Raw genomic sequence first — 22,060 nt, 5'->3', positions numbered from 1 at the left:
TAATATAATAAATGAGTTAGGCCTAATAGACATATATAAATCATTACAGCCTAAAACACAAGGATATACATTCTTCTCAAGTGCTCATGGAAAATTATTCAGGATAGATCATATGCTGGAGCACAAAACATGTCTTATTATATTTTAAAATACTGAAATTATTCAAAGCACATTCTCTGATCACAGTGGAATGAAGTTGAAAATGAATAACCCCCAGAGAACCAGAACTTTCACAAACATATGGAGGTTAAACAACACACTTAAGCAATCAGTGGGTCAAAGAATAAATTGTAGGGAGAAGTGAATTGGTGAACGATGGTGTACACATATGATCATATATTGTGCTGCTACAAAAAGGAGTGAAGTTGTGAGGCATGCAATGTTGTAAATGAATCTGTGGGATATTTGGTGGGGCAAAATAAGTCAGAAACAAAAGAGCAAATATTGTACAGTCTCATTTAGAAAATAGTTATAAGAAAACAGGGGCCTAGATTGTAAGCTCTCATAGCAGTTACATTTAGTCCGGAGTGGTAATTTTTATTTCTGAATTTTGAGAGGCTGTTTTATATATGTATAACTTGATATTTAGAGATAAGAGTGAAGCCAATCAGGTTGGGATTAAGGTAATTCAGAATATAAGGGTAAGAAAGACATTGTCTGTATTTTAGATCTTGATCTACTCTTTCAGACCAAAGGAAGAAAGGATTATTTCATCCAGAACCTAAATTTTCTGAATCACATGATCTAACTCAACATGTCTGGTTAGAGCATTTAACCAATCCAAACACAGGGAGCCCAGGATAAGAATGAGGACCTTTAATCCTGTACAGCTTCATGTAATGCCTGGATACATCCAAGAATATATTAAGCAGACAGTCAAAAGGTATTGGTAAAGTCTCTTGAGGAATGGGAGAAAAAATATGGAACTATTAAACTTTATATCAGGGAACCCCAGATACTGTGTCAAACATTAGTGACACCCAAATCAATAGGCCAAGCCCTTGATCTTGAGGCTTACTCTTGTGAAGCTTATGTATGTTGAAGAGAAGCGTAGACTACCTATAGATATGTCTAAGAGTTACTTCTGGAGGACTTCTTTGGTTGCTCAGATGTGGCCTCATGCTCTCTATGCCCAGCTCCGTAAGTGAAATCATTGCCTTCTCCCCTACATGAGACATGACATCCAGGGGTGAAAATCTCCATGGCAACGTGGGAGATGATTCTCAGGGATGAATCAGGCCCTGGTACTGTGGGATCAACAATGTCATCTGACCAAAAGGGGGAAAAGAAGTATAGCTAATTAAGTATCAGTGGCTGAGAGAGTTCAAATAGAGTTGAGAGGCTACTGTGGAGGTCACTCTTATGCAAGCTTCAGTTAGACATTACTACCTACCATAACTTACCAACCCCCAACCAAGACCATTCCTGCCAATCCTAAAGAACACCTATGGCAATAAATAAGTTTATAAAGTTTCCTGCACTAGGATAACTTTCCAGAAACCTACAACCTCCAGATGGGTCCCTGGACCAGATAAGTCCTGAAATGCAGTGGGGCCAGCCTCTCCAGAACATCAGCTAATTCAATCCTCCTATCCCATATTATCGACAGTCCCTTCCAACATGAAAAAGTTAGAATGGGCATAGCCCAAATACCTCTAAAGAGTAGGAGAAAGTTCAAAGTTGATGGTGGAGTTATACAAAGAAGGTAGGGTTTAACAAATGAGTGTGATTGCTAATCATCAGACTGACATTTCTTTTAGTCTCCACTATCTTAGAGCAGCAAGAAGTAAAAATCTAAAATTGCGGAATTGTAACCCTTACCAAACTCCGAAATCCGTTCTAAAATTAATTGTTGCGATATGCTTGGAAATTTAACGTTTTGCATATATTTTATTTTTCACACAAAAAAGGAAACAGTCAATTGTGATGATAAAATCACAGCTATATGACAAAGGAGACAAATAAATTGCAGGAGAAATCAGTAAATATCTGGAGATTAATGCAAACCAGAATATAACATATCAAAGCCTATGGGATACAGTGAAGGTAGTTCCCAGAGGGAAATTTATAGTCCTAAACACCCTACATTAAAGGAAGAAAGAGCTAAAATAAAAAAACCTAACTGAATAACTGAAGACACTAGAGAAAGAGCAGCAAACTAACCCCAAGGCAAGCAGAAGAAAAGAAATAAATGAAATGGAGAACAAAAAAATTAAAGAGAATCAATAACCAAAAGTTGGTTCTTTGAGAGACCAGTAAGATTGACAAACCCTTAGCTAGACTGACAAAGTAAAAAAAAAGGTGCAATAAAATCAGATATAAGAGGGGGGCTCTTTACCACAGCCCCTGAAGAAATAAAAAGACCATGAGAGCATACTATGAACTGTATGCCAACAAACTACACAAATCAGATGAAATGAACAATTTATCAGAAACACACGAACAGCCTACACTGACCCGAAGAGAAATAGAAGACCTCAACAAACAAATCACAAGTAAAGAGATAAAATCAGTCATCAAAAACCTCCCTACAAAGAAAAGCCCAGGACCACATAGGTTCACTGTGGAATTTTACCAAACATTCCAAGAAGAGTTAACACCACTCACGCTCAAATTCTTTCAGAAATCTGAAGGAAAGGGAACTACCTAACTCATTCTATGGCGCTAATATCACTCTAATACCAAAATCTGACCAAGTTACTACAGGAAAGGAAAACTACAGGCCAAACTCCCTAACAAATATAGATGCAAATATTTTCAACAATAATTGCAAATCAAATCCCGTGGCACATTAAAAGAATTATATAAAACACTATGATGTGGGGTTTATTCCAGGTATGCAAGGGTGGTTTAACACAAGAAAATCAATTAACACAATACAACACATTACCAGATCAAAAAGGAAAAAAATCATATGGTCATTTCAGTTGATGGTCAGAAGGCATTTGAAAAAAATTCAGCATCCTTTCTTGATAAAAACACTTCAAAAGGTAGGAATAGAAGGAAACTTCCTCCTCATGATAAAAGGCAAATATGAAAAGCCTACAGCTAATGCCATACTCAATGTTGACAGACTGAAAGTCTTCCCTCTAAGATTGGGGATAAGACAAGGATGCCCACTGTCACCACTGTTATTCAACATTATGCTAGTTCTAGCTAGAGCAATTAGGCAAAAAAGAAAAAAAAAAAGAAAGGCATACAAATTGCAAAGGGAGAACTAAACCTCTCACTATTTGTAGATGACATCATCCCATATGTTGAAAATCTGGAAAAAAAAATGCAACAAAGCTATGCAAGTTGAAAAACAAATTCAGCAAATTGGCAGGTAACAAGATCGACACTAAAAAAAAAAGTACAGTTTCTGTACACTAGTAATGAGCTATCCAAGGAGGCAATTAAGAAAAAAATTCCATTCACAACAGCAGCTAAAAGAATAAACTTAATCAAGGATGTAAAAGACCTGTACACAGAAAACTAGAAAACATTGCTAAGAGAAATCAAAGAAGACCAAATAGGTAGAAAAACATTCTATGTTCATGGATAGGAAGGCTAAATGTCATTAAGATGTCAATTCTAGCCCAATTAATCTACAGATTCAATGTAATACCAATGAAAATTCCAACAATCCACTTTGCAGAATTAAAAAAGTTAGGTACATTTATTTGGAATGGAAAGGGGCCTCTAATAGCCAAAAACACCCTGAAAATGAAGAATGAAGTGGGCAGACATATAATTCCTGACTTTATTATTATTTTAAAAAATATTTTTATTGTAAACTTGAACAAACATACAAGCACTCTTGACATACAAACATTCTATACATGGTGTACAGTCAATGGCTCACAATATCATCACATAGTTGTGTATTCATCACCGTGATCATTTTTTTTTTTTAACATTTGCATCTCTCTAGCAAAAGAAGAAAAAAGAAACAAACTCATACATACCCTAGCCCTTAGGCCTCTCATTGACCACTGGTGTTTCAATCTACTCAATTTATATTGCCCTTTGTCCCCCTTATTATTTTCTTATTTTTTTAATCCACATTTTTTATACATCTGTCCACATTATAGATAAAAGGAACATCAGACACAAGGTTTTCACAGTCACACAGTCACACTGTAAAAGCTATATCATTATACAGCCATCTTCAAGAAACATGGCTACTGGAACACAGGTCTACAGTTCCAGGCACTTCCCTCTAGCCTCTCTAATACACCTTGAACTAAAAAGGTGGTATCTATATAATGCGTAAGAATAACCTCCAGGGTAACCTCTTGACTCTGTTTGAAATCTCTTACCCGTTGTCACTTTATTTTATCTATTTCTCTCTTCCCCCTTTTGGTCAAGAAGGTTTTCTCAATCCCTTGATACTGAATCCCGGCTCATCCCAGGATTTCTGTCTCACATTGCCAGGCAGGTTTATACCCCGGGAATCATGTCCCACATAGTCGGGAAGAGGGCAATGAGTTCATTTGCCATGTCAGCTTTGAGAGAGAGAGAGAGAGAGAGAGAGAGAGGCCACATCTGAGCAACAAAAGAGGTTCTTGGGGGGGTGTCTCTTAGGCCTAATTTTAGGTAGGCTTAGTCTATCTTTTGCAAGGATATGTTTCATAGGGGCAAAACTCCAAGATCGAGGGCTCAGCCTATTCATTTGGTTATCCCCACTGCTTGAGAGAATATCGACTTCCTGAATTTAAAAATTACAAAATCACAATGGTCAAAACAGGATGGTACTTTAATAAAGATAGGCATATTCATCAATAGAGTTGAATTGAGGGTTCAGAAATAGGCCCTAAGACCTATGGTCAAATTGATTTTTCTAAAAATTTTTTATTGTGAAATATAACATATATACAAAAAACCCAAATTCCAAAGTACATTGTAACAAGTAGTCATAGAACAATTTCAAAGTTTGGTATGGGTTACAAGTCCACAATAACTGGATTTTCCTTCTAGTTGCTCCAAGACAATGGAGATTAAAAGAAATATCAATATGATGATTCAGCAGTCATACTTATTTGTTAAATTCTTTTTTGTTATAACTCCTCCTCCTCCTTTGACCCTTCTCCTAATCTCTAGGGGTATTTGGGCTATGCCCATTCTATCTTTTTCTTGTTAGATTTACCTGGCCTAGGAACCATCTGAAGGTTTTAGGCTCTGGAAAGTAATCTTAGTGAGTGAAATTTTTTAGATTCACAGATAAAGCCCTAGGTGTTCTTTAGGGTTAACAGGAATGGTTTTGGTAAACTGTGGCAATTAGCAGCATCCAGCTGAAGCTTGCATGAGAATTAGCCTCTAAAATACCCTCTCAACTCTATTTGAACCCTCTTAGCCACTGATTCCTTATTTTGTTACACTTCTTTTCTGCCTTTTGGTCAGGGAGGTGTTGTTGATCCCACAGTGCCAGGCACAGCATGGGTGAGGGGGGCGAGAGTCCAATAAATGGTGCTGGGAGAACTGGATATCCATATCCAAAGGAATGAAAAAGGACTCCTATGTCAGACCTCATATAAAAATTACCTCAAAGTTGGGATCAAAGACCTAAATATAAAAGCCAGTATCATAAAACTCCTAGAAGACAATATAGGAAACATCTTCAAGACCTAGTGATAGGAGAGAGCTCCTTAGACCTTACACCCAAAACACAAGCAATGAAAGAAAAAGTCCTTAAGATTTAATACTTCTGTGTTTCAAGGGCTTTATCAAAAGGGTAAAAAGGCAGCCAACTCAATGGGAAAAAATATTTGGTAACCAATCAATATTTGATAAGGTTTTGATATCTAGTATTTATATTTAAAAATCCTACAGCTCAACAATAAAAGGACAGGCAATCCAATTATAAAATGGGCAAAAGACACAAATAGACATTTCTCCAAAGAGTAAATAAAAATGACTAAATAGCACGTGAAGAACAGTCTCTTAACAAACGGTGCTGGGAAAACAGGATCGCTATTTGCGAAAGAAGGAAGCTAGGCTTCTAACTCACACCATATACAAAAATTAACTCAAAACAGATTATCAACCTAAATATAAGGGCTAAAATAATAAAAACCCCAGTGAAAAAACAGAAGAGAAATCCTCCATGACCTTGAATTTGGTGATAATATCTTAGATATCACATCAAAAGCACAAGCAACAGAAGAAAAAAAATTGTAGTTCATCAAAACTTAAAACTTTTGTGAAAAGGACACTATCAAGAAGATGAAAAGACAACCTACACAGAATGGAAGAAAATAGATACAAATCATATATGTGATAAAGGTTTAATATTGAACATATATGAAGAAATCCTACAACTCAAAAAACAAAAGGACAACACAATTCATAAATAGTCAAAGAACTTGAGCAAATATTTCTCCAAAGGAAATATACAAATGGCCAATAAGCACATGACAAGATGCTCAACATCAGTAGTCATCCAGAGAAGTAAAAACCAAAATGACAGTGAGATTCAACTTTCAACTTCACACTCACTAGGATGGCTATTAGTTGTTGTTGTTTTTATTGGCATGAGCAGGCATGGGGAATCGAACCCAGGTCTCCAGCATGGCAGGTGAGAAGTCTACCCGCTGAGTCACTGTGGCCCACCTGGCTATTAGTTTTTTTAAAAAGTCATTGGCAAGGATGGGCAGCAGTTGGAACACTTATGCACTGACAATGTAAAATGGTACATCCACTGTAGAAAGCAGTTAGAAATTTTCCCAAAGGCTAAGTAAAGATATTTGGCGTGGCAATTACACTCCTAGCTATATACCAAAAGAATTGAAAACGGGAACTTAGATAGATACTTGTATTCTGATGTTTATGCAACTATTCATAACAGTAAAAAGTTATAAACAACTCAGGTGTTAATGAACAGATGATTGAACAAACAAAATGTGGTATAGACAAAATGGAATGAAATTCTGATACAAGCTACAACATGGACAAACCTTGAAAACATAATGCTAAGTGAAATAGCCAGACACAATAGGACAGATATATGATTCCATTTATATGAAATATCTATAATGAATGGGCAAATTCATTAAGAGAGAAAGCAGATTAGGGAGTAGGGGTAGGGGAGGATAGGAAATTACTGCTCAATGGTAGAGAGTTTCCATTTGGCGCAATGAAAAAGTTTTGGTAATGGACAGTGGTGATGGCTGCAAAAAATTGTGAATGTAATTAATACCACTGAATTGCAGGCAAATAATAAATAAAAGTATAATATATAAATGTAAATAATATAAACATATAATTTATATATAAATGTAAATAATAAAATTATTTTATTTTATTTTGCATGGGCAGGCTCCAGGAATCAAACCTGGGTGTCTGGCACAGCAGGCAAGAACTGAACCAGCAGTACCCCACCCATGAATTGCACACGTAGTGTTAAAATGGCAAATTTTACGTAATCTACACAAAAACATTATATATAAAACATTTATGTAATATATATTAATATATATATATTAGCACAGTTTTAAAAGGTTAAAGATTTTTTCAGATATACAAATGAGGAAAGGGTTCATCAGCAGCAGACCTGCATTACAGGAAATGCTAAAGGAGCATTAAGGAAGACTTCCAAGAAGGTAAACAATCTCAGATAGAAACCTGAATCTACTCAAAGAAATGGAGGACACGAGTAATGGTAACTACATAGATAAATTTATATAAAGACTCTCCCCCTCATTATTGAATACATTTAAAGTAACTGCCCGTTTAAAGCAAAAATAACAATGTATTGGTGTGTTTACAATATAGAGGTAAAATGTATCACAACAGCAACACCAAAACCAGGCATGGAGAAAATGGAAGCATACTGTTGCAAATTTCTTAGTATGTGAAGTGGTATATCATATGAAGGCAGATTGTGTTAAAGATACACACTATATTCTTTAAAACAATCACTAAAATACAGAATTTAGTTATAACTGATAAGCCAAGAAATGAAATTATATAAAAAATTCAGCCAATTCAAAAGATGGCAGAAAAAGAGGAAAAGGGGAAAAAAGAACAGATGGGACAACAGCAAGATGGCAGATCAAAACCCAACTTTATCAATAATCACATCAAATATAAAGGTCTAAACCCAGGGTCAAAATTTTTCTTGTAGAGTCATATAAATATTTCAAGCTTGCAGGCCATAAAGTTTCTATTGCAACTATCCAACTCTGTCATTGTAGCAAAAAAGCTGCCATAAACAAAACATAAACAAATAGGTGTGGCTGTGTCCCAATAAGATGTCATTTACAGATATAAGCAGCCAGCCAGGCTGTACTTTTCTAATCCCTAATCTAAAAACCTCAATTCAAAGGCAGAAATTGTTAGGTTGGGTATAAAAGCAAGATTCAACCAAAAGCTGCCTACAAAAAAACACCCACTTTAATATGACACAAATAGTTTAAAAGTGAAAGGATAGAAAAAGATATATCATGCTAATAGAAATCAGAAGAAAACTGGAGTGTCTATATTAAAATCAGACAAAGTATATTTCCAGAGCAAACATGGGGAGGGGGAAGAGTAAACAAAAAGATTCACGTTTTCTGCTAATGGGGGGATTGGGTAGAGTTCACGTCCAAGGGAGTCTAAGTAAAGCAAAGACAGAGCAAAGGGCTTTCTGAGCCTCCTCTCTTGCGAGTGTGCTATGTCAGCCCTTGTTACTACATGGGAAAGGTCAGAAGGAAACAGAAACAATGGAGAATTTCTATGTATTCTCTCTTTTGAGAGGAAGAAAAGAATAGTCGCTAGAAGCATGGACTTGGGTGTCAGACTCCCCAGATTTGAATCCCAAGTGCAGCACTTAACAGGGTGAGTGACAGCAGGCAGATTCCTGTATCTCTCTTTATCTTTAAATGGGGATGACAGTAGTGTACACCTGAGGGGCTTCCCCTGAGGATTACACGAGTTAATACATGTGACACACGTAGTAAAATCTTTGGCATGTAGTAAGCACTTAATAAATGTGAGCTACGGTTATGATCCTGTGGTGTTCCTTTTTTTAGGCTCTTCGGAGAAAGTTTAAGAAGCACCGCACCCTCTGTGCAACAATCTAAGCTGGCACAGTACCCCCTCCCCTTCACTAGGGAAGGCCAATAAAAAGTTCTTAAATATAAGAATATAGAGTGACGTGACTTAACCCACGTTAAGGTTGTCAAACTACGGCCTGCAGGCCATATCTGGCTCACCACCTATTTTTGCATGGCATGAACTAACGAACCAAGAAAGTTTTTATATGTTTTAATGTTTTTTTTTTTAATCAAAAGAAAAACAATATTCTGTGGTGAAAGTCAGATAAAATTCAAGTTTCAGTGTCCATGAAATTTTCGTGGAACACAGCCATGCTCATTCACTTATTTTTATCTATGGCTGTTCTCAGCTACCATGACAAGAGGTGAAGAGTTGTGGCTGAGACCATGAGACCCACAAAAACCTAAAATTCATTCGTAAGGATTTAACCCCTCCTTGAATTTCCCCTTTATTTCCAAATGATCATGAACAGTGCACAAACTGTTACTTGGAAAAGACCACCTTTTTTTACTTAATCAGGTAGCTTTTCGAGGTAAGTAGTCCATCTGTTTATACTTTTTCAAAGAGAATTGACTGAGGAGAGAGGGCCTTACATATTATAACCCAGAACTACGGGGCAAGTAGCAAATGCAAGACAGTATTTGTAGCATTAATAACTTTTTTTCTTTTTCTTTTTGTATGCTGTGTGGTGGGGGTCACACTTCATTCTTTTCCCATGTGGTTATCTTGTTATTGCCCCACCATTTGTTGAATTTTTTTTGGAGGGGGATGAGGTGCATGGGCCGGGAATCAAACCAGGGTCTCCAGCATGGCAGGCAAGCATTCTACCACTCACTGAGCTACCCTACCCTTGCACTCCCTCGTTTTTAATACTACAATAAAGTATGCCACTTGAAACAAAATTCATACAATACACACACGTATGGAACAAGAAGCCAAAGCCCTTGTCGTCCCACCCAGCCAGTCAGTCCCTCTTTTCAGGGGTAACCATGACATAAAGCTTGGGGTGTTCGCCTCTAGATTTTTTTCTATGCACATTCAAATACATACATTTGAATATCTGCTTGAAAAAAAAGTTATTTTTTCTTTTCATTATAAAATATGGTTTGTGCTATAGGTATTGCCCTCCAAATGGTTCTTTTTAACATTCCATACTATCAAGGACATACTTCCATTTAAAATTGCATCATGGTATACTCCACAGTTCTGATATACCCTGATTTATTTAACAAAATCTTTGAACATTAGATTATTATATTTCACTGTTACAAAAATGCTGCTGTTAACATTCTACAAATTTTTAAAATACTTAAAAATCTACTTTTTGCCTTTCAGTATTGATCATTATTACAACCACCCATACTACATGAAATAAGCAGCGGTATATATTATCAACAACAGCAGATAGTCCCCAAAGATTTTTAAATTTAGTCATAGAATAACTAGGGGATGCCACGTTCTATTAACCATCTGCATAACTCACTGGGTCAGTCCCCTCCGCTGCCCCTTGCACCCTCGCCATTTAAGAAAATGGCATCTACCTGGCTTCTGATGATCAAGTCTTGCTCCCTGGCCTTCGCTTTTGTGGGCCTAGCACTATAGAGAACACTTCTTTCGCAGCCTCAGCACACAGGAGAGAACCACCATTGAACATCTCAGTAAGGCTGGCATCCTTCTTGCCGTTGTATTCCTTTTAGCCATAGTAAACTTAATCACCTGATGGGTTTTTTGGCCTTAAATAACATGCTTGCTTATTTGAGCCTTTTTAATCCTTTCTACCATCTGCCACAGTAATTCTCAACCTCCCAGTAATTTTCCACCTCATTTAGCATAAATCTTTGCTTTTCCTGTGAATTTGGAGCCATACTGGAAGTGAATTTGCTCCATTTCCAGGTTATATCTGCAGGATGTTAGGTCTTATATCCCCCTAGAGTACTCCCAAGCAATAAACTTCCCCCATCGATAAAGCACCTTCAAAACCCGACTCTACGCATATTCTCCTGGGTATTGCTAAGTTAGGTCTTGCATTTGCAGCTCTTTTAGGGGTAGAGTCCCTTTCCTTCCTTAGATGGCTTTGTATATCCATAGCTGGGTTATGTTGTGACTTTACTGTCATTATATTATAGAGGCCTAGTGGCCAGAAGGGGAGGTGGGGGGAGGTCCCAAGCAGACAGTGTTTTGTGGCAAAGAAGCCCCTGCACTGTATCCCAGGAAGAGGAGAGTGCTGGCAGTTGATAGAAAGGAGAGGGTTACTTCCACAGGTTTAGAGGGTTCAGGGGAATCTGAGGGTTCAGTGCTTTGGGGGTCATCAGCCCAGATATCCCTACTCCATGCAGCAGGGTCCCATTTTTTGCCCACCCTTGCCCTTACCTCGTCATTGTATATCTTCTTTGGTTGAGGGTTTAACCTCTTTTTTTGGAGCGTGACAATTCTGATCTTTACGTCCGGGGTCTGGTCCTCAGCTTTTCTTCCTTACCACTGCAGAAAATGAAAGTCTCTGTATGCTGTTGAGAAGGCTTCCTTTCAGCTGGCAATCAATCACTCTCAGCTTCTCATGATCAGAGTGTCAATCAAGCTTAGCAATAGCCACCTGATTTCATTATTCTGTTAGTCAATATTTGTCCCATAATCCTCAATGTTTGATTCATAGCACTAGCTAATGCATGCCTTTCTACTGGCATACCCTTCTAGTTTATCACCAATGGAAATTTTAATAATCAGGCCACCTTGTTCTCAGTGGTTATTTGTGTTCCACCGACCAGTGCTGGGTCCTCATTGCCAACAGGGTGGCAAGCCCTCTAGCTCTAAACCCCACGTCAGTAGCTTCTTTCTGGGACCACTCCTGGTTAGGAGCACCAGATTTAACAAATACAAATACAGCATTCCCAGTTAAATTTGAATGCCTGATAAACAACAAATAATGTTTTCGTGTAAGTATATTCCATGTAATATTTGGGACATATTTATACTAAATTTTTTGTTGTTGTTGTTTAGCTGACATTCAACTTTACCTTGGTATCCTAAATTTTATATGGCAAACTGTGGTAGTTAGATTCAGTTGTCAACTTGGCCAGGTGAAGGCACCTAGTTCTGTTGCTGTGGACATGAGACAATGGTCCATGAACCTCATCTGTTGCTGATTACATCTGCAGTCGGCTAGGAGGCGTGCCTGCTGCAACGAATGATGTTTGACTTAACTGACTGGTGCTTAAATGAGTGAGCTCAAGGTAGCACAGCCCAAGCAGCTCAGCATACTTCATCTCAGCAATCGCAGCTCAGCCCAGGCCTTTGGTGATGCAGAATAAAATCACCCCGGGGAAAGTTGTTGCAACCCAGAGGCCTGGAGAGAAGGCCAGCAGAGACCATCCTGTGCCTTCCCACTTAAGAAAGAGCCTCAGTGGAAAGTTAGCTGCCTTTCCTCTGAAGAACTAATGAAATAAATCCCCTTTTATTAAAAGCCAATCCGTCTCTGGTGTGTTGCATTCTGGCAGATAGCACACTAGAACACAAACCTACAACAGATCGGATTCCCTGGGAAGCAGACTCTGAGATAGATTTTAGCCAGCATGATGTCTTTAAGGAGTGTCCCCAGAATATTCAACACCTGAGGAATAGAGGGAAAGGGAGCTGGGAGGTGGAGAAAGAAGTCAATGTGTGATATAAGCCCAATGACAAACTTAGATGAACCATGGGGAGCTCTGGCACTAGAATGAACCCTTAGAGTAGTTCCAGGTTAGGCTAAGATTTCATATCTTTATACTTTGATATGTTTTTGGATGAGAAGACATGCCTTTACTTGATGTGCCTCTCTGCAGCTGAAGCAATTCTTGAAGGGGCTAACAGCTGAAGGCTGTCTAAGACTACTTCCAGCACTGGGGCAAAAGTATCTCTTGAGTAGGGATTTGTGTGGTGACTCACAGCGTTCACCACATTTGTAGAGAGGATTTATTTAACACTGAGTAGAGAGAATAGATGATATTTAAGAGCTCCTTCACCCGAGTGTTTATGATTAAGTGAAATAATACACAAAAATAGTCTCAAAGAGACCATGGCATATAGATGATAAGCATCAAATGGTAACTACTTTGATGTCTATAAAACCTTGGACCAGGAAATGTTGTCCAGTATTACTCAGAGGACTAAGTGGTGCTAGCTTTTGCATGTGTATCTTCTTCCCAGAATGTGATGATGGGTGCCACTGAGCACAGAGATCTTCTCTGCTGGAGTGTGCTCTCTGCCTGACTACGCTGTGTTCATACTGCCCTTTAAAAAGCATATTGCCATTTTTTTTTTTTTTTACATGGGTAGGCACTGGGAATCGAACCCAGGTCCTCTGGCATGGCAGGCAAGCAGTTTTGCCTACTGAGCCACCATGGCCCAGCATATTACCCTCTTAAAAAGGAATGCTTATTTGCAATGCAAGCCTCCTGTAGGGGTTTCCACCAAAGAAAGGAAAAGGTCTGATTTATTCTTATAAAAGATTTTTGGGGAGACTTCTGGTTTCCAGTTCAACATGTAAAGTGCGTGGAAGTTATCACCCCATCCTCACAACAACAAAAAGCTGAACAAAATGAAAATCAACAACTCTTCTTAGAGCCACCAGAAGGTCACAGAGCAAACTGCTGCCCCTAAAACTGGAGAACCAGGAGAGAGAGTGAATCACAGCATATTGGTAGATCAAGTCCACAGCGGTATTTAAACTATGTATGTTTGTAATTGAGGAACTGATGAAAATGCATGTAATTTATGAACTTCTAGAGGTTCAATGTGGACTAGCTTGAGAGTTAAAAACCCAGGAGGTGCCCAGTCTTTGGCTAGGTCCCACATTTTTCTAAGTTTTACCTGCATGAGCCCTACCACTGTGAAGATGACAGAAAATTCCCTCATTCTTCTGGCAGGGAGTAGGGAAAGTAACCATTCTGAAATAGTCCAGTGCTTTCTGTTCTTCTTAACAAAGACCTGCCCTCTAACCGACTTGGGTTTGACTAGAGCATAACTAACCTGGGGGAATAGAAATACCAACTCCAGCCCCGTCTTTCCTTCAATGTGGGCAAAGAGATATACTCAACTTCAGCATTCTTTAAGCCTTCCTGTTTTACCTAGGAGGAAGGGGAGAGTTGAGAAGCCCTTGTGAAAGTCACATCCCAGGCACACAGGGTCATTAGAAGACTATAATCCTGATCATAGGATTATAGAACACTTATCCACCGCCCCCCTCAACACACACCTTACCTTCTTATCAATCAGGCTCATGGTAATGATAGGATATTACCAATGAAAGAACTGCAAGCCTCAGACTATTTAGAAGTAGTTTCCAGGGAAACTCCTCAGGAGGCGTTTTCCTTCTTCATCTCCAAAATTGCTGGCTGGTAGACTCTCTGCTTCATAGTTCTGCAGCATTCTCTGCTCTCTCAGAATCCTGTGGCTTTCTCTCCTGTTGTTCTTTATCTTTTCCCAAAGTACTTCTTCTTTTAAAGGATTCCATTAAAACAAATCAAGACCCACCTGGAATGGGTGGAGACACGTTTCCACCCAATCACATTTAATATCCACACTTGATTGAGTCACATCTCCATGGAGATAACCTAATAAAAGTTTCCAACATAACAGTACTGAATAGGGATTAGAAGAAACGGCTGTCTTTACAAAATCGGATTAGGATTAAAACATGGCTTTTCTAGGGTACATAAATCCTTTCAAACCAGCACACATGCTAACACAATTCAAAAGAAAACTGAAAATACAAAAATTTTTAACTGTTAAAAATTAATTTTAAACAAAGCAGACTTCAGAATAACAAAAATTATCAGGGAGAGAGGGGAATTGCATGACGATATGGGCATCAATTCTTCAAGAAGATATAATCTTTATTTCTAAGTGAGAGAAGTCAGGCCCAAAAGGCTACCTACTGTTTGATTCCAACTGTATAACATTACGAAAAAAGCAAATAAAAAGAGTGAAAATAATCAGTGGTTGCCAGTGGTTGGGGTGGGGGTGGGGAGGGATGAATAGGTGAAGCATACGGCATTTTAGGGCAGTAAAACTATTCTGTATGATACTGAATGGTAGATACATAACATATATTTATCAAAGCCCATAATATTATACAACTAAAAGAGTGAAATGTAATGTAAACTATGGACTTTAGTTAATAACAAAGTATCAATATTGATTCATTATTTGCAACCCAATGCAAGATGTTAATAATAGGGGAAACTGGGCAGGGGTTGAGAGAGTGGTAAATGAGAACTGTCTATACTTTCTGCTCAATTTTTATGTAAACCTAAAATTGCTGTAAAAATAAATATTTATTTTAAAAAGGAATGCCTTTTAAAATGTTCAGAGTTTATTATTATTTGCACACTGTCCAATTACAAGAATGGGATCCTTTCCTTGGAAATAGCAGAGTGAGATGGAAAACATGACCATAATTCTCTGACCTCACTTTCTTTGCCTTTAAAATGAGAGAGTTAGATCAGGTGGTCTGTGAAGGTCCCATCTTTACAGATTATGATGCTTAAAATCTTATGATTGGGTATATGACTCTTGGCTAATGAGTTTGGGTCACTGACAATGCCGGATCAATGGACACAAGAATTTTAGAACAAGTTTAACCACTTCGGAACTCAGTTTTTTGAGATTGACCACAGTGGCTTGTTTAGAAAAGTAGAGACTGAGCAGTTAATTAATTTCATCCTTATTTTAAATCTAACAGTGAATGGCTATAAGATTGGATATCCTAAAATCACAAGCAAATTCTGTTAAAATTAAAGAGGCAAGACTACTATTTTCTTCTTGAATTTTTCTCTCTCTTTTTTTGCTTTGTAATATTTCAATTACAGGATTAATTCATGCTTGGGCAGCTCAGTAACAAAGACTCTGTAGTGAAGATTGTAAAGAAGCTCTGTAGGTCACGGTAGCAGATTTTTTTTTTTTTTTTTTTTTGCATGGGCAGGCACCGGGAATCAGACCCGGGTCTCCGGCTTGGCAGGCGAGAACTCTGCCTGCTGAGTCACTGTGGCCCACTCAAGGTAGCAGATTTTTGACCTTAGTTGGAGAGTGGGTGGGTAGTTTGACTGTAAGTTCTTTGTATAAACCAAGGGATCATATTTTGGTGATATGGGAGCATTACCTACCTGATCAGATCAGATCAACAGATGGAAATTGTTGACACTGGGTCCCTGACCATTTCTGCTGCCCCAGATAAGGTCGTAAGAGCAAAAAGTCAATCTGGCACACTGTAAGGAGGATCTAAAAGTGACAATTAGTATTTTCAGGAACCTTGTAATTTTCAGAGCATTTCACATACAATATCTCCTCTGACCACCTAGAAAAATCAAGGGGGAGGGTAGTGACTATTATTTATTATCCACATTTTACAGATGAAACAAAGATTCAGAGGGATTTAGAGACTTGCCCAAATTCACACAAATTTGGTTTAAAAATATTTGTTCTTTTAAAATTTTTAACCCTAAATATTATGTTCTTTCCAGTTGCCTTGTCTATACTGATAAATTAGCAAATTATCATTGCATATGTTTATGTATGCCCAGTTCTAGTTACTAGTTTTATGTTTTTCATGTTTTCCTCTAGAAAAAAAAGTCCATATCAATGATTTTTCAGGATTCAGAAGGATCTAGGAAATTGTGAGTTTCCACAGAGGAGCTACCAATATAATTCCCCTGCAATATTGTTTGAAGTTGCTATTTTTTCTAAGTGTTACCTTAAGTTTTCTTTTAAATTTTAAAAAGGTAAATATACCACTACACTTGTTTCAATGTATGAGTGCGCTCAGCAATGATTATTTTATTTGACTAATTAACTAAAGTAAAAAAAATACAATAAAAAAGGAAACAATCATAATTATTCATTTTATTGTTCAAAATCTGTGGTTACTGATAGGAAATTTGTGACTTTTAATACCATACCCAAAGTCGCAGCATCTAGCTAAAAGTTGAAAATCCCTACCAAGCATTTCTTCAGATGGCTTGGCATCAGATACAGTCGTGGCAAAAATGAACCCTCTGCAGCTGGAGAATGTTACCCGACTCTTGGGGGATGTAGTGTCTCATTTGATGTGCCACCTTGAGACCTTGACAGTAAGGAGATCGTGAAGGTCCCTAAGATCAGAAGTCTTCAATTAAAAGCTCTCACCACAGATCTTTTTCGCTGTCCTAACACCTGTGCTTATTGATACACTGAGCCCATCACCACCTGTGCAGCCTAAATAGGATAAAATTAATCAGTTGAAGCAAAATGCTTTGAAATGGGGTCCTGACTAGCTTTGAGGTTGGAAGGGATGATTTTATTTACTTTCCAGTGGGAAGCTATCTACTCTAGATTAAGGAAGAATTAGAAAATTATCTGGTTTGATTCTGACATTATCACAAGTGCAGATATTTAGAAAGTGCTTTAAAGCAACTTTGGTATCTAAGAGAGAGTGTAACTGCTAAAATGATCGCTTGACTTAAAAAGAGTAGAATGTACCTTCTATTTTAGCAGTGAGTCTAAGACTGAAAAAAATCAAGTGCTGTTTGTGGGAAAGAATGAATAAAATCTTAATTCTTTTCAGTCTGTAAAGACAAACTTTCAGCCAGACTATAAAATCACCCACTGCCATCAAACCGTGGTCACACTTGGTTGTCCTCATTATTACTCTGCCAAAGCAAAAAATGAAATGAATGAAATAAATAATAAGCCCCGGTATAAGCTCCTTTAGCAATGAGCATAAATGATTCCTTACCCATAATTAAGGGAGCCAAGATAGCTTATATATCAAGACTGGGGCTTCTAAAACATTTTACTAAAAGCAAGATGTGCTAATACAATAACTAACCACTTTTGGTTGCTTCCATATATACAATTAGTATTATATATATTACCATTACTACCACTACTATTTTTATGAAGTTATAGTCATATCTGGGTCCCCCCGTGTCCAGAAACGACAACAAATGTATTGCTTTAGAAGAACACAAGCTTTCATTAGACACATTGCTCTTGAACATGAAATTCCATTTTGTTACAAAATATAAATCTGAAAAGAGTATTTTTTTTAAAGCTGTGATGACATGAATCAATCCATCTAAAAAGAGAGAATCAGGTCTGATGAAAGAACTCCCAGCAGCTTTCCCCCAACACATGCAGGAATCCAGGGAGGGCAAATTGGCTGAAAAATCTTTACATAGGGTTTTCTCTAGATCCCCTTCCTGACTGCAGGACCCCAGCCGTTTATTTTTTCCAGCTCCCTCTTTATACTTGGTGGCCCTGCCTGCACCTCAGTGCTGGGACGAAGAATGTTTGAAGGAGCTGAGATGGCAGAAAATATACCTAATCAAGGGCATTTAGGGAGCAAGTCAAACTGGATCTTTTCTCTCCTGGCATCCAAGGGGTCAATATCACATCCTTTAAAATCATGTTAGGGGAAGAAGAGTTCATTAACTGCTTTTACAGAGGGCAACTTAATTTTATGCTATTCTCATCCTTACCCTCTACCAAAAATTCAAGCTATATAAAATACCACTTTTTAGTCTGGAAAAAAAACAAACAAACAACAACAACCCACATACACAAAACAAAACAAAACAAAATCCTGGAAGGTCCTGCTTCTCTTTCATTAAGAAACCCGGGCAGGCAGCTATTCCTGGCTTTTGCTAATCTTTGAGATGCCATCAGAACCTGAGGCTAATAGCTATGCAGGTGGCTGGTACAGACACAAAGAAAAGTAATAAATTATGGATAGCATGATACCTTAGCAGCTTTAAGGGGTCAATACAACTTCCCAAGGTACCCAATCAAAGTCAACACTGAGAAATGCATTGTGTGAGCAACCAGCCTTATCAATTCCAGGGTAAATCTGCTCACTGTATGTTTAAAAAACAGACCCCACAAAACCAGATGTATAAAAGTTGTACAGGTAGCAACAGCCAAGAATCACAGAATTTCCTATAGATAAAGGAAATCTTATCAATCATCTTAGCCACCTTTCACACTACCAATGGGGAAACTGAAGCCCAAAAAGGGAGCTGTGACTTTCCCAGCAAGTTTGTAGAAGAATCATCAAATCTCAGTTATTTTGACCTCTAATCCATTGCTCTTTTCCACTAAGGCATCCAAACTTAAACAGGATTCCCTGACCATATACATGTTCATGTCATAAGATTATGTTCTAAGTACCTAGCTACCCTTAAAGACAAGTTTTCTATTGAGATAGAAATGGTCCCAGAGAACATCCAAAATTTACTTAGGGCAACAGAATTCATCACATCACTGGTTTTATGTAGCTGACAAAAACTGCACAGGATAAAGCATTAAATGACCATCTTCCCATGAATATAAGTGCTGATCTCTCATATTGTATGATAACATGGCAAGAACAGACTGTGAAGTTCTTAAATCAAAGTTTGCATTGATCTGTTTCCCTCCAAGTAGATCAAAGGCAAATGTTATCCTCATATCTTTGGTGTCTGTCACATAGAGGATCCCTTGGGCAATGAAGGCATTGCCAGTCTTGGACTTGGGGTATGTGGTATTGATGTGTTGCACCACAGAGAATGTCTTCTCATCCAGCTGTGCTACAAGGATGCTTGAGCCATCCACACTTGAAGCATAGATAATCCAAAGACCCTTTTCATCTATGGCTAAGTTGAAGTACGTCTTGGAGTTTGCAAAGAGGTATTTTCTATCAAAATACAAGGCATTTTCAATCTTCAGAGTTTCAAATGTTTCTTTGCCAAATTCAAATCTGAAATGTACAAAAAAAAAATAGATATGTCACTATTTTTGTTGATAAGGGTGGTTTGTTAGGCTCCTTGATTAAACTTGGTAGGATACCTTACATGCCTCTAGTGGCCTAGAGTCTGAATCTTTCAGATGGACTTTTTTAGTTTTTAAATATGCATTTGTTACTTGAGAGCTCTTGCAGGTGCCTGAAGCAATATTCTTGGTTGAGTCCTTTACATGGCAAAACTTGCTGAAGCTATTCAACTATTATTAATAGGATAGGATTGAATTTCTGAGAAACACATTTGATTCAGCAAACTTAGTACCATTTTAAGCAAAGTCAGAAATAAAACATTGAGTGGGCAGTTTAGTTTGGTCAGCAAGACATGCCATAATAATCACATTTCTCTATCTGCACCTGATTTTACTGTATGAGACTCTCAAGAAAACAGAGATGCTCCCAGGGGTGGTGAGCTACCAGAAATTACTGTAAAACTGGATAAAATATATGAACCAACTCTTTTCAAGGACTGGATGACAGTGCAGAGATGTAATCCATGAGAGTAGGGTAACACAGGTGAGCTCCACAATCACCACGGATATTTTTCTGCGGAAACTTTCCAAGCTACAACACCAGGAAGTGTAGCCCAAGGACATAACAGCAGTCTCACTGGACAGAAGAAGCAATGATTGGAATTGGGAGTTACTGTGTCACTAAAATTTGTAAGGCAGGGTACTGAAGAAAAGGAAGCTGAATGGAGAAGGAAGTACTATAAATCTGTAAAGGGTCCCCTTAAGTATTTGGCTAAATATTAAGTTGAACACGCATAGGGTGAAACTCTGTAATGGCTAGCAGAGAAATGACCAAGCAACTGTATACTAAGTAGAGATTTCAGGGCTATACTGTGCTGAGATAAGCTGGAGTTTAGACCACCCAGAGTAGGGTGACTTCACTGAATACCCTGGACATTTATTTGAGGCCTCAGATAAACCATATCTTAGGAGTAGGTTTCTCTAGACCTGCCCTAAAAGGGCCAAAAAAACAACAACTAAAACCCACAAAAATCCAAGAGTCTACATTCCTTACCAAAGGAAGACAACAAAATCCAGACTATCAAATATGCTGCATAAAATGTCCAGCACACAATAAAAAATCACTATACATGTGAAGAAGCAGGAAAATGGCATGCATATCTAGAAGGAAATAATCAATAGAAACAGCCCCAGAGATGACATATATTAGAATTATCAGACAAGGATTTTAAAACAATTGTAAAATATATTCAAGGATTTGAAGGAAGAGATGGGTATGATGTCACTAGAGAAATGTAAACTATAAAAAAGAATCAAATGCAAATTCTCAGCCCCAAAAGTATAATATCTAAAACAAAAAATTAACTGGATGGACTTAATAGCATATTGGATACTGCAAAATAAATACATAAATAAAATAAGATCAGAAACCATGAAGACAAGCAATAGAAACTCTGACCCAGAGACAATATCAAGTGGCCTAATATATGTGTACTTGGAGTCCCAGACAGAAAGGAATGAGAACTATTGGAACAGAAAGACATATTTGAAGACACAATGGCTACACATTTTCCAAATTTGATTTTTTAAAAAATCAACCACAGACCCAAGAAACTCAACAAACTTCAAGCAGAATAAATACAAAGAAAACCAAACATAAAGAGAGACATCCTCAAAGCAGCCAGAGCAATAAGGATACATTATATTTGGAGGAACAACGGCGAGAATAATGACTGAATATCTTCAGAAGCAACAGAGGCCAGAAGACAATGGGACAACCTTTTTAAACGGTTGTGGGGGACGCCATCGACCTAGAATGGTATATCCAGCCAAAATAGCCTTCAAAAATGAAGTGGAGACATTCTTAGATAAATAGAAGCTGAGAAAATGTTACCAGCAGATGTGCACTGCAAGAAATGTTAAAGAAATTTCTTTAAGCAGAGGGGAAAAATACCAGATGGAAAATTTGTGCTCTACAGAGAGGAAGGTAGAGCACTGGATATTGTCAATATGTGGGTCAATATCTTTATTTCTTTAAAAGGCAACTGTTTAAACAGAGCTGTTCAAACTGTTCAATAAGAACAGTCATATGAGCAGATAGGCTTGTATAGAGCTGTGCTTTCAGACCTTAATGTGCATACAAATCACTTGATCTTGTTAACGTACAGGGTCTGATGAGTAGGTCTGGGGTAGGGCCCGGGATTCTGAATTCTAACAAGCTCCTCAGGTTGCCTGTTCTGCTGTCCTGTCAACAATACTTTGAGCAGCACAGATATAAAGGACAGTG

General features: G+C 37.9%; 1 protein-coding gene across 1 annotated transcript in view; it reads right to left on the bottom strand.

The window, feature by feature from the left end:
- Positions 1-16,875: 16,875 nt before the first annotated feature.
- The window catches only part of GLDN (gliomedin), a 75,312-nt gene continuing 70,127 nt past the window's right edge, over positions 16,876-22,060 (bottom strand). Inside the window, exon 10 of the mRNA XM_077127892.1 lies at positions 16,876-19,762. Coding sequence (XP_076984007.1) covers positions 19,294-19,762 — 469 coding nt within the window. The 3' untranslated portion in view covers positions 16,876-19,293. The remainder of the gene's footprint in view (positions 19,763-22,060) is intronic.

Source organism: Tamandua tetradactyla, chromosome 14 (assembly GCF_023851605.1).
Source record: "Tamandua tetradactyla isolate mTamTet1 chromosome 14, mTamTet1.pri, whole genome shotgun sequence".
In the NCBI taxonomy this organism is placed as follows: domain Eukaryota; kingdom Metazoa; phylum Chordata; class Mammalia; order Pilosa; family Myrmecophagidae; genus Tamandua; species Tamandua tetradactyla.
This window is presented reverse-complemented; position numbering and strand designations above follow the sequence as displayed.